The 27,411-nt window shown below is 45.7% G+C and overlaps 2 protein-coding genes and 1 pseudogene across 11 annotated transcripts in view; 2 read left to right on the top strand and 1 right to left on the bottom strand.

The window, feature by feature from the left end:
* SPATA31F3 (SPATA31 subfamily F member 3) overlaps window positions 1-27,411 on the top strand; it is a 103,005-nt gene that overhangs the window by 7,640 nt on the left and 67,954 nt on the right. For 4 of the 6 annotated variants that reach the window (XM_086415671.1, XM_086415668.1, XM_086415670.1 and 1 more), the window contains exon 1: window positions 25,916-26,175. The exons of the other annotated variants lie outside the window; for them this stretch is intronic. The gene's annotated coding sequence lies outside the window, so the exon portion shown is untranslated. Of the gene's footprint in view, window positions 1-25,915; window positions 26,176-27,411 lie in introns of those variants that run through there. 6 annotated transcript variants of the gene reach the window in all.
* PHF24 (PHD finger protein 24) lies at window positions 1,834-26,564 on the bottom strand. 5 transcript variants are annotated; one of them, XM_086415662.1, is made up of 8 exons: window positions 26,402-26,564; window positions 12,439-12,820; window positions 11,609-11,794; window positions 8,326-8,404; window positions 7,824-8,029; window positions 7,317-7,477; window positions 6,905-7,000; window positions 1,834-6,588 (listed from the first exon to the last, which is right to left on the bottom strand). In XM_086415662.1, the coding sequence occupies exons 2-8, from the start codon at window positions 12,814-12,816 to the stop codon at window positions 6,492-6,494; spliced, it is 1,203 nt and encodes a 400-aa protein (XP_086271788.1). In that variant the 5' UTR covers window positions 12,817-12,820; window positions 26,402-26,564; the 3' UTR covers window positions 1,834-6,491. The 5 variants fall into 5 exon arrangements, with proteins under 5 accessions (XP_086271788.1, XP_086271791.1, XP_086271787.1 ...); XM_086415665.1 differs by having other exon boundaries at window positions 12,705-12,820; window positions 26,402-26,503; XM_086415661.1 differs by lacking the exon at window positions 26,402-26,564 and adding an exon at window positions 25,705-25,920.
* On the top strand, window positions 25,408-26,381 carry LOC147367102 (uncharacterized; annotated as a pseudogene).

Below are 27,411 nucleotides of genomic sequence, written 5' to 3'. Positions count from 1 at the left end.
TGTGACTTCAGCACTGTGGACAGAGGCCAATGGAAGTATCCCCAGCTATGCCTGGGAGGGGGTGGTGCACGGAGTGATACACACACAGCCTTTAGGGGCCAGAAATTCTTGCTGTTCACTCAGTGCCTTACAGTGTAGCAAGCTCTTTTCAATTACCAATTTTATCCTGTCTTCACTCAACTATCAGCCTAGGAGGCAGACAAAATGAAGTGTTTTCCAGATTTTTACAGATGAGGAAACTGAAGTTTAGCAAGGCCAGACTAAACAACCCTATGAGTGGGGTGGGAGAGAGAACACTAATTACTCCACATTTAGCAAATTTAGTGATCACTGCTCTACTCTGGCTCAAGTGCACTCCTCTTTATCTCTAGGGAAAGTCAGAGTGGGTGGAAGTTTTTGTGGAACCGAAGCTCCAGCCAACCCTGGGAACAAGTGGCAGTTGGTATGAGGAACAGAGCTGGGAGGGTCTGAAGTTCCAGTCGACTGTCTGAATGAGAGTGGGGAAACCTTTCTTGTCATGAGGGTTCACAGAGGTCCAGCTTTCATGCCTTTTTTCTCTGTCCCAGTGCTTGACTTCACTGAGCCTGGAAACAGGAGAAAGGATTTGTAGGATGTTATTGTGTCTGAGCCTGATGGAGTTCTGTGGGAAAATTCCAGGAAGGAGTGGTGTGGGAGTCTGTGAGTGAAGGGGGTGAGTTGTGCAGGTGGTTAAGAAAGCCTCTGATGGGGGCTACATGCCTGGCTACCTATGTATGCCTCTTCCCTGGGGATGGAAACAGAAGGTGCTGGACCATACAGCAACTTTATTTGAGGTGTACTTTGACAGGCAGCACAATAAATTAAGAGCATGGGCACCGAAATCAGACTGCCTGACTCCCCTACTTCCTAGCTTTGTGACTGTGGAACCTCACTTTTACTTTCTCATCTGTAATACAAATCACATAGGATTGTTTTGAAGATTAGCTTATGCAAAGCACTTAGAACTGCCCAGTACATAGTAAGTGCTAAAATATTAGCAATTAACAGTTGATTCTTGAACAATGTGGGAATTAGGGGAGCTGATGCCCCTGCCACAAAAATCCTCTTGTAACTTTATAATTGGGCCTCCATATCCCTGGTTCCACATCTGCAGATTCAACCGAGGATTGTGTGGTACTGTTGTACCTATTTATTGAAAAAAAATCTGCATATAGTTAGACCATGCAACTTAATGGCCTCTGGTCCCTCGAGTTAGCTGTATTTGTGTTTGGGGCTCCCATGGTTTCAGAGTGGAATATCTGCCTCTGATCCAAAGTCCAGAGACGCTTTCACGTCTACAGGGACTGGCTCTGTTCTTCCCAGGCAAAAGGGATGAATTGGGGATTCCATAGTCCTTTGAAAACTTTTCCAGATCTTAGTTTATCCAACCTACCATATCACATTAAAACAATTAGCAAAGATGGCGAGGAAACTCTCAGACCAAGGAGAGCCCAGACCAGGAGAAAACAGCCAACTAGTAGTCCACACTTTGTAGTTCAGCAGAAACTGGGAAGGGAATGTCTAATACTGGCCCGTGGTGTGTGTTTGGGGGCAACACACACCAGGGAGGCTCAGAGGGCTTACCTCTTCCTCAATTTCTTCAAAAACTTTGACTTTTCTCTTCTGTGCCCCCATCTCCTCTGTGTTCATGGTGGAGCCCCTGCCTCCTCCCACCCGCCCCTCCCCCTGGCAACCTAGCTGTGGGCTTCCTGGAGGCTACAGCTGCTCCTGTTTTAGATTCAGGAGTTGGCCAATGATAGGAAACCAAACTGAAACTCGGCAGGCACCCTGAACAAGAGAAAACAGAAGCCAAAATAACATCACAATCTTTTTATTATGATTTCCATTGTGCCCAGCCTCTGGGAATATTAGCTCCTTCTGGATTGAAGGCTGAGCCATGCGGAGGAGCATGCAGCTATAGTGATGGGAAGACAGGGCCTGGGGATGTTCCCCTCAGCTGTCAAGTTACCTTCTGAAGAACAGCATTGGATCCTCCATACTACTTGAGCGCTCTCACAGCCATTCTCACAAGTTTGCATTTGGCCAGAAGACAAATCAGAGGCCATCTCTCACAGGAGGCTACGCTTGATGGCCTTTGTTTCACCAAGGATATGGAAAGGCCTTGCTACTTATACCTTGATGTTCTTATCTGTGGTCATCCCAACCCATGCTACACCAACTGGAATGTTATTGGGCTTCTTAGTCACTGACCTGAGCAGATCTGACATCCTCTCTGATCTGAGTTATTGGGGCATGTGGCCCAGAGGGAAGAAAGTTTTTCCTTAGTGCTAGTGGGGTCTATCGGAGATTCTGTAACCTGTTCATTTTCTTTCAAGGTTGCCTAAAGCAGTGGCAGCAAGAAAGCAACAGCAGGGAAAACGCCTAGTCCTACCCTACTCCAGGGTGAACCATCGAGAATAGGCATGATGCATTAATACCCCCCACTCAAGGAGGCCTCTGTTGTCTGGGCTGTAAGCTAAGGGCCCAGAGAGAGATTCTGGGCAAGCTGAAACCCGGTGGTGTGGAGAAAGCAACTATTTTATTTCACTGTAAAAAGAGGGGTAAAAAAGGGTTTGGTTACAGGTGCTGCCAGGATGTCCTGAAAATCTGGCATCAGTAGTGTTTTGCCTTTAAAATGCCAAGTATATATCTGTCTTTACTCTGTTGGTTTGATGGGACCTGCAGGATCACCAGAGCCTGCTATCAGTCCTGCCCTGAGGTTCCTCTTGGCTTTGTGGTATTCGTGGCTGGCCTGGGGCCCTACCAGACAGCTTCTTCTTTTTTTTTTTAAATTGTTTTTCGCTTCAGTTGTGTCTGATTCTGTGCGACCCCATAGACGGCAGCCCACCAGGCTCCCTCGTCCCTGGGATTCTCCAGGCAAGAACACTGGAGTGGGTTGCCATTTCCTTCTCCCAGACAGCTTCTTTTGAGCTTCTCTCTTGCCTTTAGGCTTCTTGGCACCACTTTTACTGAAGCCATGAGACCTGCAATGGTTGAGGTTGAGGCTTAGCAGCCTAGGCACAATCCTGAACCCAATACCCAGGGAGGTGCTCTCTTCCCAGGTGGTTTGATTCTGTGCTTCCCATATTGTTGACAGGAATGGGGGACCCCCATATTTGGTCACGCTAACAAGGCCAGGGTGACATCCCATAGGGAGCACCAGGGCCAGAAAGGCCAGTATCTGGCCTGCAGTCACACTTACTTAGGCTGAGGACAAAAAGAGGCAACATGCTTGTGGCTTCAGCCATGGCTATCCTCTAAGGAAGAGCTCTTGAAATGGATCAGTATCTATGAGCGAGGAAACCGCTCTATCCCTGGGATCAAAGGGGCCTGTTGCTCAAAAGCATAGAGCCTCCATCTACTGGCAAAGGCTGATCTCATGAGAGGAAGCCACGGGACAAATCTGAGGAGGCTATGTGGCCACAGCTATTGCCTCAGCTGACTCTCAGTCCCAAAGCTCCACTGCATCATCCAGACGTCCCTGCCTTTATATCTGAGCATGGAGAAGAGGACTGTGGGTTAAAAACAGACTGAGGACAAGTAGTCTTCAGAGGAGCATCTGTGTAACCTCAGCCTCCCTTGATTGGGGGTGGTGGTGCAGTTGGGGGTGACTGGGAAAAGAACTGATCTCTGCAATTTTGGGTAGCTAAGATGGAAACATTTTCTCATACTCCTATTACAGTCAAACACTAATTTCTGTACTTGGCAGAATTTCAGTCACAATGATGAAAGGGCTTGAAAAGGAAAGGAAATGAGCTTCACTAGGTTTGGGTTTGGGTGGAACTCCGGGAGTTGGTGATGGACAGGGAAGCCTGGCGTGCTGCGGTTCATGGGGTCGCAAACAGTCAAACATGACTGAGCGACTGAACTGAACTGAGGTTTATAAAAGTTTGAATGTCTCTATACATCCTGGAGAGAGGCCCTGTGGATTAGGACACTGCAAGGGGAAGCCTCAGAAAGGCGGGTTGGGACAGAGCTTCTATAACTCTTAACTTAGGGAGCAATGGAACCTCTCCTCTCTCCTTTGGTAAAAAGTTAGATGCCTATGGAGAAGAGACTGCTTGCTTTTCCGTCCTTTTCTGCTTCCTAGGACTCCTGTGACTTGGCACTCCACCCTTTCATGAGGACAGTGTCTCTTCTGGGCCCTTTGCAGCATGTCCCCACCAAGGAAGCTTGCTGTCCCAAAATAGGGAGGGGTGGTCCCAAATGGGTCAGATCCTACTGTGGAAGAACCCTGGGGCCTGTTTTGCCAGGCCCTGAGATACAGTTGGCCTGCTCTAGTGGCCTCCAGTCTTTACACTCACCCACAGAAAGCTAGAAGCTGCTGCTCCAGAGGTAGGCATCACCCTGGTCTGTGAAAGATCAGGGAACAAGAAGATGGACTTCCAATCCTTGTGACTGACAATGAGGCAGGAGAAAAAAGCTGTTCAGCTCTCAAAGCCTAGACTTTGCTTTTACTCAAAATGCCTTGTCCTGAGATCAAGCAGCCCAAGGCCATTGACATAAAAGGTGATTTGCCAGGAGAGTAAGCAAGAGCCCTTGTGCTTAATATGGTTTAATCTTCTCAGTGCAGAACCCCAGGATGGGCTGCTTCAGATGCAGTCCTTGGGCCCAAGAGTCATGTGCTTTCTCTTTTTTTGGCTGGACTAAATAATGGCCCCTCCTACTGATTAGTTTTGGGAGTGTGGCTATGGAGTATTTACAAAGAACGGAGCCATACACATGAACCCAGTTCATCTTCTGTCTGCTTCTTTTCAGTCTTAAATAATCCAACCCCAGAAGCTTCTTACTTGACTTTCAGGTCACGCTGTCTCTACAGGAGGAGACCATATAGTGCCCTTGCCATGCCCCAAGTTACAGCTCCCCGCTATCCCCTAAGCAACACTTAGTTGTATGCTGACTTCTGTAGAAGTGCCTAAAGGAATGGGGATGTGTTAGTTTATTTGTGACTGAGACAAGCCCCTCTCGAATAACTCCTGGTACCAAGTCAGACCTTGCTAAACCTAAGTCATGAGGTTAGAAACAGAAACTTGAACTTCAGGACCTATGCTTACCCATAGCATATGCTGACTGGAGAACTTGATAAGAACTTAGGAAGAACAGCTGGGGCTGAGAGGCCAGGCTGGTGGCCTTGTGGTAGCATCTTTTTGCCTCCAAAGTCCTCCCTTGCCAGGTCTAGGCCCTAAGCTTGTGGGGAAGAACATGCAGTGAGCAATGGGGAAAAGCAGCAACTCAGGCAATATCTTAGTAACAGGGAGAAGGGAACACCTCCTCCTTCTGTGAGGCTTTGCTGAGACTTTCTCTGTTCAAGAGAGCTGAGATCTTCAAATCATCTTAGCTTCAGCCTCTTATGCTCATTGTCATGTGGTTTGAAAGGAGTTCCTGTTTAGGGTTCTGTATGCCATACCATGGCATACTTTTCTATGTCTGCAGTTAAGCTAAAGAATGGAAAAAAATGAGCCTTCTTTCCTCTTTCATCCAGGCCTGCCCTCACTGGAGCTCAGGCTTTGGGTCTCTGTGGTAGCTGACTTGGGTGAAGCACCTAACCCAGAAGGCTGTGACTACTGCCATCATACCTGTTCCATTTAGGCCTTGGGTTCTTGGCCATGAGCACCCCCCTAAAAAACAGGGGTCAGGATGGCTCACCTTGGGTTTGGACTGGTCTGCTAAATAAAGACTTTTGGACTTAAATGACCTGGATGAGAGGGTCCTAGATTTCTGGGTCCCTGGGAGGGGCTGCCTCCCCCTTTTCTAACTGGCACTCCACAGATTAGCTGCCTTCTCTGTCACCAGGAATTGGAATTTAAATAAATAATAAATAAATAATAAGTGCAGTGGTGGTCTTCAACCATTTTCCCCACCCCAACACATCCAAGGGACATAGCACATAGCACACACCTATTAGAACAGTGGTTCATCACAGAAGGGATTTTCAGTGTGGGAAGAGGGAGTCTGTCAGCATCTCTAGCAGAGTATGTGAGTCTGATATGCCCCCTTATTAAGAATCACTTGGCCAGAGACTGATCTACTGTAAATGAAAACTGGCCAAAAGAGAGACGACCCCCCCCCCCCAAATCTATACCAGGGGCTTCACAAAAGAACTTTGGTCTTTCTTCAAAAAAAAAGAAGTCTCAGGTCTCTGATGGTATGGACAGCTAGGTGTGTGTGTTTGTGCGTGCACGTGTGGGCACACATACGTGTGCAGTGGCAGGTCCAGTCTGTAGTGTGAGGGCAGGGGGTGGTCCTGCAGCAGATGCTGCCACAGCTCCCAGGGCTTCTCCATGTGGCAATGCATTGACCACCTCTGTTGTGAGGGAAATGGTGACTTCAGTGCCATAAAGCTTAGTGATAAACTGAGATGTGGACAGTGCTCCACCCCCAGAAGTCTCAGTACCAGAGGTTAGTGGGGAAAGGGAGAAATGAAAGGAGGGAGAGAATGCCACTGTCCCCAAACTGAGCTTTTCTGCTCCATGCTATCCTGGGGGTTTCAGGTGAATGGCCAAACTGTTGGGGCGAGCAGCCAAGATGTAGATGACACTCTCCTGCAGGAAGGTAGGCCAATCCACGAATCTGGAGTGGAAGCAAAGAACAGATTTGTGAGGCTGGTTGCTGAGTCTGGAGGCTCAGGAGACCTGATCCCCACAGCATGGCTTGAGCTGGGCAAAACTCAGGGCAGTCCTGGCTTGTGTCTGACGTGGTGCTGGCAGACTGTGCTTCCAGGCTGACAGCCCTCTAGCCCTATGGATCTGGGGTCAAATGCACACTCTTGAAGTCTGGTTTCTGGGGTGGGCATTTGTTGTTTTGGGGTGATGGTGGGTAATGCTCAATCTTACTTGTGTGTGTGGGGGTCAGGGTATAGACAGCCAGGTAAGGAGGTGTCACTCACCTGGACTCAGGCTCTGTGGGCAGTGGGGCCTTGTCCTGACTCTTGCTGCTGCTGCTGGCTGGGCTGCTGTCTGCTATGGGACCCACATGGCTGACACTGTTGGGTACAAAGACATGTGGTTAGAAGTGGGACTGTGAAAGGTCTGCCCTTCCCATATTCTGGTGAATCCAAAGCTCTGGTGAACCCCTGGATATGTACATCCAGGCTTTTCTGACATGGGTGACAGAGTTTGGAGTCAAGGCTGAACTATGCCTTGGCCAGTAGGAGTCACGGCCACTATCTAATTCACAGAAGGATCCTCTCCTGGCTTATGGACGAAAGGGCAGAAGAAACAGGGAGGCAGGTACCTTTCATACCAAGGGACAAAGGAGGAGGGTAGGTGAGTAGGGGCAGGGATTGGTAGGGAGTGGACCTGACACTGCAGGAAGGAGCCTCAATGGGGCGTTTGCAGAACCAAGAGTGCTGGGCACGGTGGCATTCAGCCTCGCTGATCGTGCTCCCGCTGCCCCGGGCCAGGAAGGTGGCTCGGGCTCGCTCCCGCTCCTTGACTGTTAGAAGCCTTAACAGAGAGTTCTGTGAAAGAAGAGACAAATTAAGACCTTGGAGATGAAAATATTTTGTAAACTGTCAAGCCATAGAGAATCCTACCTCCATTATCATCTCTGCAACCTCCCTTTGAAGCTGCCTGGAGCCTTTCTGGTAGCACCAACATTTGCAGTGAGGTCCAGCGCAAATCAGTCTTCCTTGGGCAGTTTCCCCAGCCCAGGCACTGGATCACCTGTCACTGGCTGGAACCTGAGCCCTTTCCTGGTACTGGTTCCTGCTCAGAGAGTACCCAGTGTTCCCCCAACCTGCCTGGCATGCTTCCCAGGGCTCTGTCACCCAATATCCCACAGACATCACCCCAGCTGGCCCTTACCTGGGGACGCAACTGCTGTAGAAGCAGGAGGGACTCGTGGGACAAAAAATCAGGCCACTCGACATGTCCTCGGTGTTCAGGGTCCAGGGCTGCAAACTGGCGGGCTGCCTGCTCCTCTTGTTCCTCACTGAGAGCTCTGTCACTGTTCCCTCTCTTTGCTGTTTGGTGGCGGTAGCGTAGGAAGTCCTCCAGCGTCAGGGAGCAGTCTGTGGGGAGGCACTGCATGCTAGCCATGCCCACCCTTCTCAGCATCTGGAGCACCTTGACTCACCTTGAGTGCACCCTCCAGAGCCCCTATGCCCACAGCTTTTGTCCAGTCTTTGTCTCCATAGCCAGGATAACACAGGCTGTGACCAGGGGTGGGTCAACAGCTTGCAAACAGGGTTCCATTTACACCCTTGCCCAAACCAAATTCCAGATTATTCCTTGCATGGTTCATCCTAGAAAGTATGAAGGAGAAACCTTCCTGGCCTTCTCCATTGGCAGTACCACCCAGCCTTACCAGGGATAACTTTACACTGCTGAAAGGTCTCTGTGAGGCTGTACATTTCCTCCTCAGTTAGCAGCAAGTTGAGATTGTCCTGAAAAAGAAGAAGAGCTAAATCAATGGCCATATAGGCCAGAAAGAAAGGCCAAGGATCAAGAAGGGTGAAACAGTATTTCAGATGGAAGGCAATTATGGGATCATCTAATCCCAGCCTCCCATTCACAATCAAGGAGACTGAGGCCCCAGAAAGGGGAAAGGACTTGTTCAGAGCTGTCCAGCTCTGGCTGGGATCATCCCCAGAACCCAGTTATCCTGGCTCCACCCCCAAGTCCCTTTTACTAAAGTAGTGGCTTTTGGATTATTCTCCGAGATAGCTTAGGGGCTCCTTGGTGGTGCCTTAGGAAGCTGCTGCAAGCAATAAGGGGGAAAGTGGGTAGGGTTGTGAATCCTCAGCTCCATCAACCAGAGTAGCTCCATCTTTATCTATTTTACATATCTGGCCTCTGTGTTAGACTGTGTTCAAAGAGTATTTTAGTTTAAAAAGTTTAATTCTAACTCCAGTTTCCATATTTGGTAAAACTGTTTAACCCTAAAGTTGTATCACTTTCACTCCAGAATGGTTTTGAAAGAGATGCCATCATGAAAAATTTCCTAAAACCAAATGAATTTTTCTTTTTAGTGGTGTCATGGAAGTTTTAATTCCAAAAGAGCACTGACATGTTATTTTGTTAGCATTAATTTATAGTCTTACAGTCTTTAAACTACCAAAGATTCTTTACAGTAGATCATTTCCTCTCTAAAATACCAGAAAAGAATAGGAACAGACATTTCATGACTATTCATTTGTGGATTTCATGAAGAATCCAAACCATTCTTTCAATAAATACTTTTTGAGTACCTAGTATATACTTGGCACAATGGTGTATAACATTGTGAGACGTTCAGTACAGCTGGAGTGTAGAGTGTGACTGTGTGTGTGTGTCTGTCTTGGGAGAGGGTAGGGAGGAATGATAAATGATAAGGGAATGATAAGCAGAAGCCTGATTGTGACGTGCCTCAAATACCCTTTATTGAGTCCTTCAAACTGGGCCTTTTTTCCTGAGAGCAAAGGGGAGTCACAGAAAGGTTTTTAAGTGTGGAGTGCTATGGTCAGCTCTTTGTCTGCTGTGTAGAGAATGGGTTACATGGGCAAAGCCTGGTGGCATGGAGGGCAGTTAGGTGGTTGATGCAATAAAGAAAAGATGAGTGGCTAAACTAAGACATGAGAATGAAGAAGAGGGGAAAGCTTTGAGAGAGACTGGGAGGTAGAGTTCATAGGACTTGCTGACCCACTGGATGTGAGGGGTGAGGGAGAGAAATGAGTAGGGGCTGGTAACTAGCGGGTGGTGGTGGTGTTACTATTTACAGAGGCAAGGAATGGAGGGAATAATGGGTGTGGGGAAAAAGATGAATTCATTTTGGGGCATGTTGAGTGTGAAGTACTTGTGAGACATTAAGATGGATATAAGTCTAAGAGACAGGAAATTTAGGTTTGGACCCACAGATTTTGGAATTATTAGTATTTAGGTGGTGGAGTAGCCACTGAAGTAGATGAAGATCCAGAGAGAGAGAATATAGTGGGAGAACCCTGAGAGACATCAGCATTTAGGTCTGGGACAAGAAACTAAGGGCACTTAGGAAGAATGGTCAGAGAAGGAAGTTGGGAAGAGAATCAGTAGAGGGTACTGGAAGCCAAGAAAAGAGAGTTGTGCAATGTAGAGGTAATGTTAACAGTGGTTATACAAGTCAGATGGCATTTTACTGATTTTCTATTTTCTCTGATTTCCATATTTTGTGTAAAAATTCTCACAAAAATATCCATACCCTAAAAAAAAATGGAGCAATAAGAAGTGCTAAATACATCAGAGAGGTCAAGTAAAAGATTCCTGAGAAAAGGTCACTGAACTTGACAGTTAGGTCACTGGTGACCTTAGAAGAGCCAGTTCAGCAGAATGATGGATACACAAGCCAAATTACAGGTGGCTGGGCAATCACAGGAGATGTACTGCCAAACAGAGTTGCTGTGAGTGAAAAAGTTAGCATTTGGAGGAGTGATGACTAGGAGAGACTGCCTGTAGAGGAGGCTCTGCTGTGTCATATTCCAGCTGGGGAGAAGGTATTCCTGTGACTAGAAGTAACTGTTCTATACTTCACTTTATGGACAATAACACATGGAGAATGTGTTATTTGTTAGAAAGTAGAACATCTTTACTTTCTCCTTGGTGGTAGGAAGAAGAGGGGATCAACTTATAATCCTTACTCTGAAATCAGTGAATAATGAAGATCTGCAGGGCAACAGATCAATAAAGCAAGACTTGAACTCTACTCAGGTTTACTGAGAAATAGACATGAATCTGTATTTTTATCTTCTCAAGAGTTAGAGGACATTTATGTATAATTTGCAAAGTTCTGAATCAACAGGTCTTTGTTACTTAAGTCACAAAATGATTACTTCAGAGATGAAGAAAAAGGCTTCAAAGAGTTATGTAGAAGGCCAAATGAGGATCTCAGGACTAAGAACTTTTCCTGAGGTAGAATCTATTCTTACTGAAAGCAAGCCAGTTAGGCTTTCAGGTTGGTTTTCCAGATGAATACAATGAATGACAACTATCAACTATTAGATTAAATACTGTTCCAAGCAAGACTTCCCTCATTGCTCGGTTAGTAAAGAATCTGCCTGCAATGCAGGAGACCTGGGTTTGATTCCTGGGTGGGGAAGATCTCCTGGAGAAGGAAATGGCAATCCACTCCAGTATGCTTGCCTGGAGAATTCCATGGACAAAGGAGCCTAGCAGGCTACAGTCCATGTGTCTGGAAAAGTTGGACACAACTTAGCAACTAAACCACCACTGCTCCAAGCAGAATCAATTTTGAATAACTAGGTCTCATCCTATGCATTCTGTTCTCCAGCTCAGTGGTTCTCAACTGGAATGTCCTGTTCCCCCAGGACACATTTGGTAACATCTGGAGACATTTTTGGTTGTTGCCACTGCCGGTGAGTGTTACTGGTATCTAATGGGTAGAGGCTAGGGATGCTGTTAAACATCCTACAATGCAAACAGCCCCCACAACAAAGAATTACTGTGCCCCAAGTGTCAACAGTACTGAGCTAGGGAAAGCCTGTCCTAGCCCTTGTATGTACTATTGGAACACTCTTCAGGTCACTGCCCAGAAACCAGTGTTGTAAGACTGGGCCTCCAGGGAAAGGGCCCAGTCCTTAGCAGTGCAGGAGCCCACTGTCCCTGCAGCCAAGGCTCACACAGTAGTGGCAGCTCCAGCCTGTTTCCGTGTGGGCCGTTTCGGTCACTTCTGCGGCACTGTCTCCCTGGATGTAGCCCATGCGGCGTAGGCAGCCATCATGGAAAACCCTGGTGCAGACCCTGCACGGGAAGAGACTTTCGGCCGTCCAGACTTCACAGACATCACACATCTCATCATTAACAACCTGGGGAAAGATGGCAGCAGTGAACAGCAGCAAGATCCTAGGCCACTAAGCACAGAGCTACCTGAATGGGACTGAGTGTCCCTGGAGTAACCTAGAGGAGCAACTCCAACTGAAGCCACTGTTAGGGCAATAGAGCTTTCTCCCTGGAAGATAAGAACTAGCAGGTTCTTCCAGCTGCTCAGGCCTCTGTGACTATGTTTCTGAGCAGGGATGCTATTAGCATTTTTGGAAAGAATAATCTCTTGTGAAAGACTGTCCCAGGCATTGCAGGACCCTCAGCATCCCTGTGTTTCTTAGCACCAAATACAAGAGCAACTCCTAGTTTTGTGACCCTCTCCCTACCCCACCCAAATTTCCAAATGCCTCCTATAGAGAGCAATATTCTCTCTTAGGTGAGAGGGCTGGCAAAAGACCACCTCCCCCCATGGTATCACTCCTTATCACCTGTTTCCTCAAGTTTTATCACTAAGTCTATCCAGGATATAAGATTTTTATTCTTGGGGAAGAAATTCAAAGATTACTCTGACTCAGCTCCATCTTTCTGGTTTTGAGTCTTACTTTAACCATACCCAGGCCTCCCTGTCCTGCTCCCTGATCCTCAGAAGGTCTAAAACTGGAGGACTCTGCCCTTTTTGGACACTCACAGGCTCTCTGGGCTCCAAGCGGATATCTGGAGGCTTGTCGTCATCCAGCTTCCGGGTGGGGCGGATGAAGGCAGGGGGTGTAAAATGACTGGTCCTGTCAAACTCCTCAGGCTCCACTCCACGCCCATCCCGGAGCCTCTCCCAGGAGGCACGGTTGACACTGCTCTCTTCTTGGAGTGCTGGGGCACTTGCCTCTGCTTCTTTCTCCTCCTGCACCTCTTGGACAGAGCCCTCTACTGTGCCACGGCGAGACCCTGGAAGCTCACCTGTGCGTCGGATGGAAGGCCTGTCCCGCAGCCCATCCTTGAAGGCAGACACAGCCAGGCTCACCTTCTGCACCTGTTCTACCGTCTGCCGCTTGGACATCAACACCCCCATGGCTCTGTGGACAGAAAGCAGAGGGGCCCAGATTCAGCCAATGGCTTATCATGTTAGGCCAATGCATTTCAACCATTCATCTAAGTGGCAAATACTATTAAACAGCTTTTCCCTTTTCTGGAACTCAGTAGCATGGTGGGGTGGACAGAGCACTTGTTAAGGAATCAGAAGACCTTGGTTCTATTTCTGACTGGCCCTGTGACTTTGGTTTTCCTGTTGGTAAAATGAGGGTGACCTACTCAGCACACTTCACAGAGATGTTATGAGACTAACAGTAGACTAACATAGACTAGAAAGCACTCTACAAATGTGAGATTGGTATCTCTGTCTCCCTTCCTGTCCCAAAGCCAATTAGGTCTAGGGGTCCCAGGCCTCTGCTACTTTGAGATAGTTGGAGACCAAAGAACCCAAGTCAGCCAAAGATGATCTAAGGCATAAAGCAAGACTGCAGCTACACCTTTCAGTCTTGGGACTGAAGGAATGCTCCTCTGACAAGTGCTAAAAACAAGAGTCCATATCAAATGCCTACTTTTTGAGTCAGAATGCATGAACTCCTATTTTTGGAGGACTGAATGCCTCATTCAGGAAACTCGGTTACCTCATACATGTAGTCAAGGTCTCAAACACTTCCTTTGCCCTCTCTAATTAGTAGCTATGCCTGTTTATGAGTCTGTCTGTCGATCACAGACAACCAGGCCATTACAAGCTTTACAGTGCTTCTCACACTTGTAAGCCTTCACTAATGTCATGCTCACCTTTTCTGCTTTGATTCTCTGAACTGTTGAACAAAGGTCTATATTCTTTACAGGTTAAAAAAGTACATTATTCTTGCTTTTCCTCTGTAGTACCAGGGCATTGGAAAGTGAGGGCACAACATGGCACACTGCAGAGCTGGTCTGCTATTTTCTAGCCTGAAGGGTCTTAGTGGAATTCAGTTGGGGAACGTCTATTCTGAGTGGAACAAAGAGTCCACTTTCTCTCAATCCATCATAATCAAGGCCTATTGAACAGTAATTTGTGCACGACACTGATAGCTTATCATTGGAAATAGAAGGCGGGGGAACAGAGTCTTACCACTCAAGCTACTTAATACCAGAACTCAAAGAAAAATAAGACAGAGTTCTGGAAATGCCTAAAGACCATACAACTCGGTGAGACTATACAACTGGGAGTCAGAGTGGACCTTGAAAGATGGGTAGGAAGTTATCCTCAGTTTGGGGAAAAAGGTGACAGAGGGAAGGAGGAGAGATTCAGGCCGATTAGAAGGCTACTATAATAGTCTAGGCAAGAGGCAGAGGGTTTAAACTGAAATGGTAGCAGCAGGAACGATACTGACTGAGTTGATTGGATACTGTGGAAACAGAAATGTAGGAATAATTGATAACTTGATTGGATCAATGGAAAGGGCGAGAGGGCAAGTTATATTTATTTCCCAGCTTTATTGAGATGCTATTGACATATAACGCTGCTTAAGTTTAAACTGTACAATGTGATGGTTTGATAATCATATTGTGAAGTGTGTACCACCATAAGGTTAGCACATTCTTTATCTCACATAATTACTATTTTGTTGTTATTATGATGAGAATGTTAAAGTCTACACTCAGCATCTTTCAAGTACACAATATAGAATTTTTAACTGTGCTGTCAGCACTCCTACATGGATTGGGGAGTCGACAGTGACTTCCATGAGGAAACAATAGTTGAACTGAGCTCTGATAGATGAAGAAGCACTAGCCAGGAGGAAGGAATCATCAAAGGTCCAAAATGGAGAAAGCATTCTTCACTCTGTTTCTACGAGTTCAGCGTTTTTAAATTCCACACACAAGTGAAGTCATACAGTATTTTATTCAGGATTTTCCCACTTGACTTATTGAGATGGCAGTTTTAAATTTAAAACTAACAAGAAGGGTAGTGCCATTTATGGAAATTGGGAAATAAGAAAGAGGGATGATGAAGTTGGATTTTATACATGTGGAATTAAAGATATCTCTGGGACATTCAGGTGTTATGCTATCCACAGCTTAAAACTTTTCAATGGCTTTCCAAAGCTTTCAGGATAAAGTGCCCCAAATCAGTTTCTTTCTTTTCCAAAATATTTATTTGGCAGCACCAGGTCTTAGTTGTAGCCCTCAGGATCTTCTATCTTTAGTTGCAGCACATGGGATCTTTAGTTGTGGCATGCGAACTCTTAGTTGTGGCATGTGAGATCTAGTTCCTTGATCGGGGACTGAAATGGAGTCTTAGCCACTGGACCATCATGAATGTTGTACCCTTTGACCAATATCCCCCCATTTCCCTCACCCCTCACCATCATGAAAGACGCCAAAATCAGTTTCTTTACCATGGCCTGTAAGGCCCTCCTCAGTCTGGTCTTCCTTTTTTATTCTGTTCTAACCACACTGGTCTTCTTTTAGTCTTTTTTTGCCATGCTTTCTCCATTTTGGACCTTTGATGATTCCTTCCTCCTGGCTAGTGCTTCTTCATCTATCAGAGCTCAGTTCAACTATTGTTTCCTCATGGAAGTCACTGTCGACTCCCCAATCCATGTAGGAGTGCTGACAGCACTGTGCTCTTCTGCTTGAGAACACGCTGTCATTATATATTCAATAGGATGATTATTTAATCAATGTCAGTTTCCTCTATTAGACTGTTTTTACCCTGTGTAGTATCTACCTCTACTGACTAGCAAAGTATCTGAAAGAGAAAAGGCATTTAATAACATTTCCCAGTTAATTAATTGTGGATAAGTCTTTTTTTGTTATTTTTCAGAGACGTCTTAATACACATAAAATCTGATGACAGCTACGTCTTCTTTCTAGAAACAACTATTTTATGTGCCACAATAGAGCAAATTCCTACTCTGTCTAGCTGCTTGCCCTGCTATCACTTGTTATTAAAGGAACCCAGCTCATTTTTTAAAATTTATAAATTTACTGGTAAGAAAGGAAAGATTCCATTTCCCCTTTTGTAAAATTTGTTTTTAAAATTAAAATATGATTAAAGAATATTTGCTGTGAATAAGTGTCATTTACAGGATGGTAGCAACAGAGATTTATTGGGGCAAGATTTATTGATCAAATTCAGGAAACTGTTTAAGGTGATTAAAAACTCATTTTTTCCCTCAGTTGTAAACAAATATTAGACCACAGAAGAATGGTTAAATTATGTTACAATGGAAGACTGAACAATATGAAAATCATTGAGGCAAAAGTAAATTGATTAATGTGGAAAGATGTTAAAAATATATGAACATTAATGAAAAAGGCAAGTTACAAAAATGCTCATGTTATCTAATCTTTGTTAAGAAAGGATGCATGTTTTTCACATTTTTGTTAATCTGTTTTTTCTCATTTTCCTACCTTGCACATTTTATAATTTAAAAAGTCACAGAGGCAACTTGGTGCCTTGCTTTAGCTATGAACCTGCTGTGACCTAGGACATGTTATTCTACTGCTATGAGCTTCAGCTCTTTATCTGTTAATGCGTATGTTCGGAATATGCAGTCTTAAGCATTTAGAATGCTCATGTTCTTTTCTACATTCTTTTAAAAGTTCATGTGAGCTCCTGAGCATATAAGGGTACACAGCTTGGGTGGGGCTATGGGTGGAGGAGAGAGTGTGTATGTTAGAGCTTTGCTGAGGCTGTGGGCCCAGGGAATCCGTCTTCCCTTTTTTTTTGGCTGTGTAGCATGGCATATGGGATCTTAGTTCTCCAACCAGGAATTGAACCCATGCCCCCTGCATTGGAAGTGAGGAGTCTTAACCACTGGACTACCAGGGAAGCCTCCAGGGGGCTCCTGAGTGGCTTGGTCTGTAGTCCAAAGACACTGCTCACATGCCTTATGAACACTACTGTGCTCTACAGTTAGGTGGAAAAGCAGGTTCCCAACTTACAATAAGAGGAACAGGCAAGGAGAATGCAAAACTAACACTAAGCCCTTCACTGAGAACCTTCCTCATGATCAATTACTATTTCCAAGGCCACAATGTTTTCCTCAGAAACCTTCCATGGTATGTTTTTCACATTTTTGACTGTGGCCCACAGTAAGATATATAGTTTACGATGTAACCCTGTACACACAAAGTTATAAACATATGTTCATAGACCTATAACTGAACCCAAAGTTTTGTGAAAGAATCCTAATTTTACTACATGTCATGCTCCCAGGTATTTTCTGTCCTCTCTATTCTAGTTCAAAGGGCAATCTTGATAGTGACTCTTTAAAATGACTTGATAATTTCATAACAGGTCTGGACCTGCAATTTGAAAAACAGCCATAGAGTAATTATACATTTTTAATTAGAGAACTGTGCTTTTGTTTTTTGACTTAAAGATGGTTACCTGGGTTGGGAAGATCCCCTGGAGAAAGGAAAGGCTACCCTCTCCAGTATTCTGGCCTGGAGAATTCCATGGACTGTATAGTCCATGGAGTTGCAAAGAGTCTGACATGACTGAGCGACTTTCACTTTTCACCTCTGAAAGACAAGGACAACATTGTGGGGTATAGGGTATGGTTTTCCCTTGACTGGAATGATGTAAGAATTGAATTCTCAAGCCTGTCTTAAGAGTCTGTGTGGTTGGAGGGTCTAGAAAATCTGGACGGTACTAACATATTTTTTTTAAAAAACACCCTTTAATTTGAAATAATTCTAGATTCATGCATGCGTGGTCAGTTGTGTCTTTTTGCCATCCCATGGACTGTAGCCTGCTAGGCTCCTCTGTTCATGGGACTTTTCAGGCAATACTGGAGTGGGTTGTCATTTCCTTCTCCAGATACTAATATACTTTTGACTGAAGAAAACCATACTGTATAACAACAGTTTGACCTGTGGGCATATGTAAAATAACATTTATCAGAGCATTTATTTTTACAGCCATAAGAGGGTGAAAATTACCTTAGTGGGAGAATTATTAGAGAACCTGTGATATATTCATGCTATAAAAATAAAGAGGAAAAAAACTGGTTTAATCCAATACAAACACTAGTTTCAGAGCAATGACTCTCACTGGCTGGGCATATAGAGGTATATATATCAGAACTCTAGGAAACAGGAAGAAATAGTGGATTGAAAAAGCATATCAATTGTAATATATTTATATTTGGAAAACAAATATTAAAAGCCATCACCTTTTCGGGGGGTATGTAACACAGACTACAAAACAGCAGAGCTTGACAGTATTCTCCTGGTTCCTGAGAAGATATAGAAGGTGCTATCTCTCTAAACAGCTGGGGGTAAACTCCTCCCACAAGTTGTAGTAGAAGATTCAGAAAGCAGTCATAAGACATTAGTGTTTATCAGCAAGAAGGCACAAGTTAAAAAAAAGGTTGATAAAAACTTATTTGGAGACCTGGAATAGCCATATCAGATTCATTTTTTCAAGAATGATTCACTGGAGGAAAAATCAATGGTGTGCATTTGATTCTTAGTGGCTTTTTTAGATAATAAGAACTCTGAACAAAGTCCAGCCAATTAGGAGGGTTATAGTCTGTAAGTGACCCAACTCATTAATAGTGTATTGGCAAACTAATCATAAGCATATCCCAACACACTGCAGTCCTGCACAACCCTTATTCTCTGTAAGGATGCTAAGAATCACTATTAAGCTACTCAATTGTTAATGATGTCACTGCAGTGGATTTTTAAGTCTGTCCTTAAAGGAATTTCAATGGAGACTGAAGATGACATCCACCATCAAAACAGACAGACAGATATACATAAAAATAAAAAAAACACCTTCTAGTCCTGACCACAGGATCTTCAAGGACTGCTATTCCTTTCAGTTTTCTAGGCCACCTTATGCCCACAAGGGCAGAAAATATAGAGCAGAGGCATTAAAAAGAAGCATCAAAAATCCAAACAAGAGCCCAAGTCATTTTGTCTTGACATGGCTTTAATTTTGAGAGTCAATTGTGAGGATGCAACAGAATTAGACTTCAAGAGTGAGGCTGAAACCCTTAATGCTTAATGGAGAAGGACTGAAACTATATACAAAAGACACCTTGATTAGAAGCAAGTATTCTGAAATATCCTGCACCTGGGGTTTTTGAGAAATTAACAGAATCAGTCCTAATTTCTAGAGAAACAAGTGGCAGTGATTAGTGATGGGTAAAAACAAATGCCTGGTGAGAAAAACCTGGCCTCTCTTGTGCTGGAAGGAGTCCTAGGAAGAAGAGTTAAAAGGAAATCAAGGTGCACAAATGCCATAAATTACATCTAATGATTACTCCTTTTGCTGATGGGTAGAACTGGGGTTTTCTGCCTCCTAACAAGGATGAAGGAGGGATAAAAAGACATTGTCCCAAGAATGATGTGACTGTCAGAGGATGTGTACTTAGAGAAGGCTTGGGAAAAAACCTCATGGGAGCAGGAGCAGGTGGTGGGAGTAAGAGGGAGAGGAAGGTAGAACAGGGCTGTCTGAGTCTATGATCTGGAGAAAACTGAAACAGATGACAACCAGAACCTTTCTTCAGGGAAGAAAAGTCTTTACATGCATTTGTCAGGCAGTAATACATATGTGGGCAGCCTTAAATGTGTGCGTGCAAGGCACACCCATTCTCTGCAGAGCACATGCTTACAACAAAGTGGGATTATTTATAAGGGCAAAGTGGTGGGAGTAAGTGGAGGAGGGGTTGCTCCATAGCAGGAGCTGGTGAAGAAATAAGAAAAGGGAAGACGGTGAGGGAACCTCTTCCAAAATTCTCTATAAAGATTTGTAGCTCTGAGGAGCCTGGGAAGCAGCCCTCTCCATAGGCAGGAGTCTCTTCACTAGGCATGCTAAATGTCAAGTACATTTACTTGTCTTCATATGGTTCTTGTATGGGAATGGCAGCTATTTGAAAAAGGCTCAAAAGTAACTATAAGTGATTGTTTGGAGGTTATGAGGACTTCCCTAGGCAGGAACAAGGTAAACTCCCCTCTAAGTTGGAGGACAAGGGAAAACAACAAGAGTGGCTTTAGCAGATATTAAAAGTAATCCCAGTTTTTCACTGAGATTGAGAGGGAGAAAAATCTAAGTGGTTCTCACTGCCTTCCACAGAGCATGTTAACTAGGCAACAGAAAAAGTTTGAGATCATGGTGTCACTACCCTTTTACATCCTCAATGTTGGCCACAGAGACTGATCAGGCCAAATCTTCAAAGTTCAGTTCTAGAAGCTATACGGTCACCTGCTCATCTCATCACATCTACTCTGCTCTTTGAGGGGACCCTGACTGCTGACTCAGGGCTAGTCAGGGTGAGAACAGGTGATCATACAGTAGTTGTGGGTGATATCTCTGACCACAGGAGAGAGCTACAGAATTTTAGAATTTGGCCAGTTTCCATAACCACAGTGATTTAAAAAAGAGAGAGACTAGTATTACCAAAGTCAACAGTCCCCTGCATTTATGCTGTATCCCTGGGCACTGTGACCGGCCCAGAGGATGGCAGTTGCTCTTAGGGCACGTGCAGTAAACTTAAAAACATATCTCCTCCCTCCTTGGTCTGGGACGGAGAAATTTAGCATGAATAGCATCTGCAAATAAGGGTGAAAAATTTCAAGGTTGTTGACAACTGGCTCCAGGTAGCATGTGCCTAAAAAGTTGTCTGAGAGCCTCAGGGAAAGCCACACACCTAATACAGAAGGTGACTAGCCATAAGGATATGGAAACCAGTAGAACTAGGGTCTCCAAAGTGCAGAATGCATAGCATAGACTCATTAAGTTCACTGTGCACATCATCAACCTTGCGACTTTAAACACAAGCAATCAAAGAGTCCTCTTACCCTCTGCTGGTCTTTGAGGAAATTCAAGCCTGAAATAGTCTGGCTGATCTCCAGTGGCTAGGTGCTGCTTTAGGAATCCAGCACCTCACCACAGTGCTCATGGAGTCTATTTCTAGTCGGCCATTCTGTTGCGGGGCATAGTCTCGGAGAAGGCAATGGCACTCCACTCCAGTACTCTTGCCTGGAAAATCCCATGGACAGAGGAGCCTGCTGCAGTCCATGGGGTCGCTAAGAGTCGGACACGACTGAGCGACTTCCCTTTCACTTTTCACTTTCATGCATTGGAGAAGGAAATGGCAACCCACTCCAGTGTTCTTGCCTGGAGAATCCCAGGGATGGGGGAGCCTGGTGGGCTTCCGTCTATGGGGTTGCACAGAGTCGGACACGACTGAAGCGACTTAGCAGCAGCAGCAGCAGTCTACAGACTACTTTTAGTTTTCATGTCTATAGATCCTGAAGGGGTCTAACTGGTATCTCCCTGTCTTTTTCCTTCTTCTAAAGATTTATTCTCTTCTTCTAAACATTTATCCAGTGCAGCAGCACTGGCTTCTGTCAGCCCAGGAAGATACAGTTACCCCCAACTGCACAGGGCTCTTCTGGGGTTTCCAAGGAGCAGAAGGGCTGAAGACTGAGTAAAAATGTCTTCTAGGCCTCAGCTCAAGAGAATGAGACATGAGGGAGGTGTTGTTGTTTAATATTTTCTGAAAGTCCAAAAGCTTTAATACACATGAGGACAAAATTATGCTAGGCTCTATAGCCTCTGGGAGCCTGGGATTAGTCTTCATGAAAAACTACAGTGCTGGCTTCCCACAGAAGCATAGCTACAGTTAAGGAATAGCACACCATCAGTGATTAGCTGGTGTGATTGCACTTAGCAAGCAGAGCTTTTCAGCAAGATGGAGACACTCCCTGTTCTCTGCTCTAGGGCCCTGAAGCACAGACTCAGCCCCATTTAATGCATTCATTACACCTGAATTATCACGACTTACTTATTTGTTGATACTACATATATTTGCTGAGTACAGCCTACTATGTGTCAGGAACAAATTAGGCACTTAGTAGCTGTTGGTAAAATGAATAAATGGAACCTTACTCAGCCTGTGAGAAAGCAGTGTGAGTATGTGTGCGTGTAGGGGGCATAAGTTTAGGATTAAAAAAAAAAGTGTTGCTTGAGCTAAATTTTGAAATATGAGTGGGAGTTACCCCAGTGGAAAAGAAAAAAAAAACGGCATTCCAGGAAGAGATAAAAACACATGCCAAAAAGACAAATCAAAAAACAAAACAAAACAAAAAAAAAGCACACGCCAAGGCATGGAGCTATATGGGGACTCTCTCATGGGTTAGACGGTATGAAGCCAGCCAGGTGCTGGAGGGAAATAGGCAAAGAAACCTGCCTTCACATAAGAATTAGCCCAAAGAACTGGTTTGAGGTAGTATGCTGAATCTGTTTAAGGGAATATGTATTTGGATTTCAGGGAAACTCAAACCAGAGAATTGGGTTTTCTGAGGCCAGGTAGTAGGATAGCCCTGATAAGTCCCAGGGCTGACCAGTAAGTACACTGCTTGGCCTTTGGCCCAACAGGAAACTCCTCTTCATGGCCTAAGAGCTGATACGTAGTGACTGTAGTGAATCTTTGGGGCTGTCCCTCTGGGAGACCTGTAAGTCTGATTAGGAGCTCAAAAAACAAAATGAAATGAAACAAAACAAAACAAAAAAAAAATGGAGAGAAAGCCAGCTAGCCAGCCAGCACACTGTTGTTTTAGTAAGAAGACCCCAGTAAGATGAAATATTTCTCAAAACCAAATAGAGATCATGTATGTAACAGGGCTTTATAAGTTATCCGACTCTAAGGTACTGTCATCATTATCATAGAGAGGGCCAAGAGTGTGGCCAGTTCACTCAAAGCATATGGGCAAAAAAAATTCTGGCAGGGCAATGCCACGGGGACTGAGAATGTGGTTGCTAGAGGAGGCACAGAACAGCAGTTGCTTTTTAGTGATGCATGATGATTCCTATAGATACTCTGTAAAGCTGTACTTCTCTCTCTCTTTTATCTTGTTATATTAAATGATTAAAGAAATGCAGACTGATCCTATTTGAATTCCTCAAGGGCTAGAAACTCTCATCTTTATCTAGCATAGTGCCTGGCAGTTGGTAGCACTTAGTAAATGTATATGGGTCTCTGAAGGGATTGCTGGAAGGGGAGAAGAATGAAAGGAGATGTTATAATGGAAAAAATAATCATGTCTCCAGCTGGACACTGATGGTCTTGGTTTCTTGGTCCAAAGCTGGTAAGCATTTCTGTCAGAATGTGGTCATTAAGATTGAGGGGTTGGAGTGGATAATGACATTCCCATTAGAAATGAATAAAGCAATTTGGGAAATGAAGACAGCAGAAACCAAGAGCACTGCTGGAAAAAAGCATGTAGGACTAGAAGATAATAGATTCTGTAGCTAAAAAGAAATATTTGCATAAATATGATCCACTTCGGAACAGGTGTACTGGAAAAAATACAAGGAGTATGAGAAATGGGCTGGGGAAGATCCTACTATTCGTATGTTTGAGAAACAGGAAGCATTGTCTAGAGATGGCAAATGTAGAGGAACCAAACCATAGGAATGTGGTCAGAGAAGATGAGGAAGATTAAAGACTGAAAAATCCAGACTCATTTGTGTGCACTTAAGTGAAATTGTGTGAGCCATGTTCTCTTTTATTTCTCTTTAGAGCTTTTTTTTTTTTAAGAAAAAGGCCACCTGGTGACATCCTTCATACCCATTGAGGAATGATTTGATTTGCAGACTCATATTGCAATTAGAGGAGAGATATTCTTAGAATTTTATAATCCTAATGTTTACCCATTGCTGGACATTAAAGAAGTGATATCTAGCACCTGGAGCCATCTAACAGTTTTTCCAGGGTCATGAGTGAGTGTGATACAAGTTTAGGAATAAAACTCCAGTGATAAATCTGAATCAGAGCAAAGATCATATTTGCAGGCTTGTTCTGATTTTCTTTAAAAAAATACATCACTGTTTATTTTGGTGTGTTAAACTGATGAGAGGGGTTTGAACTGAAAGGGGATTATAAACAACTCTCTAATGGGGAGGTGCTTAACCAATATCAGCCTTTGTCAGTTTACTTCACTGAGCAGTGCATGAGATGCCACACCCAGGTTATTTGGTTTTCTTACAGGCCTGATCTCTCTTCTCACTATGTAACCCCAGGAGCCCAGGGAACTCTATTCTATTAAAGGAGAATGTCATTAGGTTTGGCTATGTGGAAGTAGAAAGGACGGGGGATAGGAAGACTCTTCCAGAATGGTTTTGTGGTGAATTCTATTGCTTAGCGCCCTCACCACTCCATTTTTGGACAAGAAACCAGTCTATCCTTGGTCTCAAATTCACACCCTTGGGATTCAGGTGGAATGAAAGCTACCACAGCCCAGGCGGTGAGATGAGGATGCCTCACTATGTCCCGCACAGACCCTTTGCATTCCTCAGACGATGGACTCCCAGTATGCTTTCCTTGGCTTTGAGCCTTTTCTGCCTCCCCCTCATCACACAGAGGCACTATTGGTCAGATGTCCGAGTGGTATCTGTGGACCAATGTCTGCTAGTGCATGTAGTCAGATGGCCACAAAGACACTGTGGGTCATGCTTCCTAACAGTGATCACTCTCTCTGTCCTCTCCCTTAAGGATTTTGCAAGCTGGGAGGGTAGTCTCAGAATACTCCATCCTCTGAAAGGTTCCACTAGTCCCCCTGAGCAAATCCCATCAAAGACCATACCCAGAGGCCTCTTCCAAACCCAATTAAGTACAGAGCCACCCAGAGGCATCATTACAGTGGGGCTGCCAGTGAAGGAGCCACACCCTGAAATCTGGGGATTCAGTGGAAATCAATTCCTGCAGTAGTCTCATCCCCAATTAAACTGTCTTCATCCACTTAATTAATCATCACATTTACTGAGTGTGTATACCACTGCAAAGCCCTATGCTTGGTATCTTATTGCAACTTATTAACAAGTAAATATTCTTGCTTCTGCCTCTCCTTGATACTTTTTCCCAAATAAACTTAGAAAAACAGATTTCAAGATCCCATGTTTTGTGACCTTGGGCAAATTGCTAAACCTCTCTTGAGTCTAAAGTGCCAAATGTTTAAAAGGGGATAATTTCATAATGCTGTTGTAAGAATTATACGAGATGTCAAGCTTCCCTGGTATAGTACTTGGCACATGGGTGCTCAATAATCTTACATATCCTTTTTTCTTCTGTCAAAGGATCTTCTTTACAGGACCTGGCTGAGTCAGTTGTTCTACTTGATTTTATTGCTTTTTAAATCTTGAGGGTCAAGCCCAGGGCCTCAAATCTCCTTTCTCTGCTTCAGAGGCATCAATGGTCCTCTCCCCTCTCTTTAAGAAGTTCTTGCCTCCAACTTGGAGCCAACTGGACTACCACAGAGAACACAAATTGTAACGGGGTGGGGGACGAATGGGCAAAGATACAGTCCCACAAGAGCCCTGACTCTCGACCGTGAAGGAGGGACACAAGTTAGGGCACTTTGAGCCCTGACGGAGGTCAAGGCCAAAGACCTCTGAGCATATGGGAAGTTACTCCTGGCCTGGATTCCACGGCAGGATTCCTCTCCTCTCAGCCAGCGGCTCCTTCCAGGCAGTTCTAGGGTACTGCCTCGGGTCCTCTTGTATACTGGGCTCCTCTGTGGGGTCCATACCAGGTGCAGGCTCCTACGGCTCCCCTACGTTCCCAAATGGTCTTCCACCGAGACAATACTAGAGACCGCCTTTGCCCTCCCATAGGTACTCAGAGCACGGTCTCTCTGGGGATGGTGTCCTCCACATTGGGCCTCCCGGTGTAGCAAACGCAGAGAGAGCCCTGGGAGCCTCCACTAGCACAGGGGTCTTCCATGGGGGCGGTTCCGCACACCGCTTCTGGGGCTCGCCCAAAGGTAGTGGCAGGAAAACTCGGGGTTCATCCACTTACACAGGGACCCCTCGGGGACGGCTCCCACACAACACCTCTGAGTCCGCGAAGGGTTGTTCGCTGCCCGCAGACCCGCCCCTCACGGTGCCTGCCGGGTCCCCGCCGCCCCCGCCCCCGCTTACCGAGACCTTGTGGGTGCGGGACACGGGTCCGGGGCTGGCGGACTCTACACCGCGGGCCCCGCGTCGCCCATGGCCGCTCGGAAGCCGGCGTGATGGGACCGAGCGCCCGGAGCAGGCAGCGCGGGCGGAGCAGCAGGCTGAGGCGGCGGCGGCGGCGGCGCGCGCGCCCCGAGCACACCCACCCTCCCCTCCTCGCGCGGCTGCGGCGCGTGCGCCCGCGCGAGACGACCTCCGCGGGCTGAGGGGCGCGCGCCCCGCCCCGCCCTCCGGCGCTGAGACGCGCGGCCCTCGCGCCTCAGCCGGCGACCGCGCGCGGGAATGAGGCGCCGAGGGATGGCGGGAGGGCCGCGGCTCCACCTGGGTTCCTCAGCCCGACCCGACGAGCCGTGGGTCCGGGTGCCAGTGTTCGCCCTCCACCAGCGCCAGACTCTGCGGCGCCCGGACTGCGGCAGCCCGGACGCCCGCGGCAAGGTCAGTGCCCGTCGGAGAAGGCGGCCCGGGAGGGGGCTCCGCGGGGAATGCGGCCGCTCCCAGTCCCGCCCGCGCAGTGGCTAAGCCGAAGCGTCCTGCCGCCCGCACCTGCCTGGGGAGGTGAGAATGACTCAACCAGCGGCCTCGCCGGGCTCTATCTTTCCTGCCGAGGGCAGCTGCCCATTCAGGTCTCCGAGCCCACGACCCCTGGCATCAGGGCACTCACCTTCGCAGTACCCTATGGCGAAGGGTCCAAATGAGCTTTCACAAAGTGCTCGACTGGCCCAACTCTCAGTGAGCTGTTTCCTGAGATTATTGGCCTTTCATTTCCAGCAGCAAAGTAATGTACTTTAATGTAACCCAGTTTTTGCTGCAGCAACCTCATACCTCAGACTGTTTGAATAGACAGCTTGTCAGGAGGCCAGCAGTTCTGACGTGCTTCACCAAACACCACTCTCTGAAGCGGGCAAGGAAAAAACCGAGTCATAAAGCCCCTAGCACTAATTGTAGAGAAATAACTGAAAATATGCAAATGAAACGCCAAAACTTTTTATCTAAATTGTGTTTACATTTTTACCTACGTTCATTTTCTTGTGCATTCACTCCCTACGTCTCAAATACAATTAACGTTTTTTGAACATCTAGTGTTTGTTTCGTTCTGTTATGTACTGTAGGAGACCCTCCAAAAAAGAATTCAGTTTGTTCTTAATGTCATGAAACTTACCAATAGGGAATATAAGATAAATATTTAAAGTGGGTAACCAACAAGGACCTACTGTAGAGCACAGGCAACTCTGCTCAATATTATGTAACAACCTAAATGGGAAAAGAACTTGAAAAAGGATACATGTATAAATGGATCACTTCGCAGTACACCTGAAACTAACACATCATTGTTAATCAACCATCAGATCAGATCAGTCGCTCAGTCTTGTCCGACTCTTTGCCCGACTCTTTGCGACCCCATGAATCGCAGCAGGCCAGGCCTCCCTGTCCATCACCAACTCCCGGAATTCACTCAGACTCACATCCATCGAGTCAGTGATGCCATCCAGCCATCTCATCCTCTGTCGTCCCCTTCTCCTCCTGCCCCCAATCCCTCCCAGCATCAGAGTCTTTTCCAATGAGTCAACTCTTCGCATGAGGTGGCCAAAGTACTGGAGTTTCAGCTTTAGCATCATTCCTTCCAAAGAAATCCCAGGGCTGATCTCCTTCAGAATGGACTGGTTGGATCTC

The sequence above is a fragment of the Bos grunniens genome, chromosome 8 (genome assembly GCF_055505025.1).
Source record: "Bos grunniens cultivar Pamir isolate PY7600 chromosome 8, Bosgru_T2T1.0, whole genome shotgun sequence".
NCBI lineage: Eukaryota > Metazoa > Chordata > Mammalia > Artiodactyla > Bovidae > Bos > Bos grunniens.
Note: the sequence above shows the minus strand (reverse complement) of the source record. Positions and strands in the feature narration are given on the sequence as shown.

What these genes read in the sequence shown, in the direction of transcription:
- PHF24 (XM_086415662.1), bottom strand. Translation starts at nt 12,816, where the DNA reads ATGGGGGTGTTGATGTCCAAGCGGCAGACGGTAGAACAGGTGCAGAAG. An exon ending in GCTTGGAGCCCAGAGAGCCT is followed by an intron (nt 11,795 to 12,438) that starts GTGAGTGTCCAA and finishes ATCTTTCCCCAG; the next exon opens with GTTGTTAATGATGAGATGTG. An exon ending in GCTCCTTCCTGCAGTGTCAG is followed by an intron (nt 7,001 to 7,316) that starts GTCCACTCCCTA and finishes TGTACCCAACAG; the next exon opens with TGTCAGCCATGTGGGTCCCA.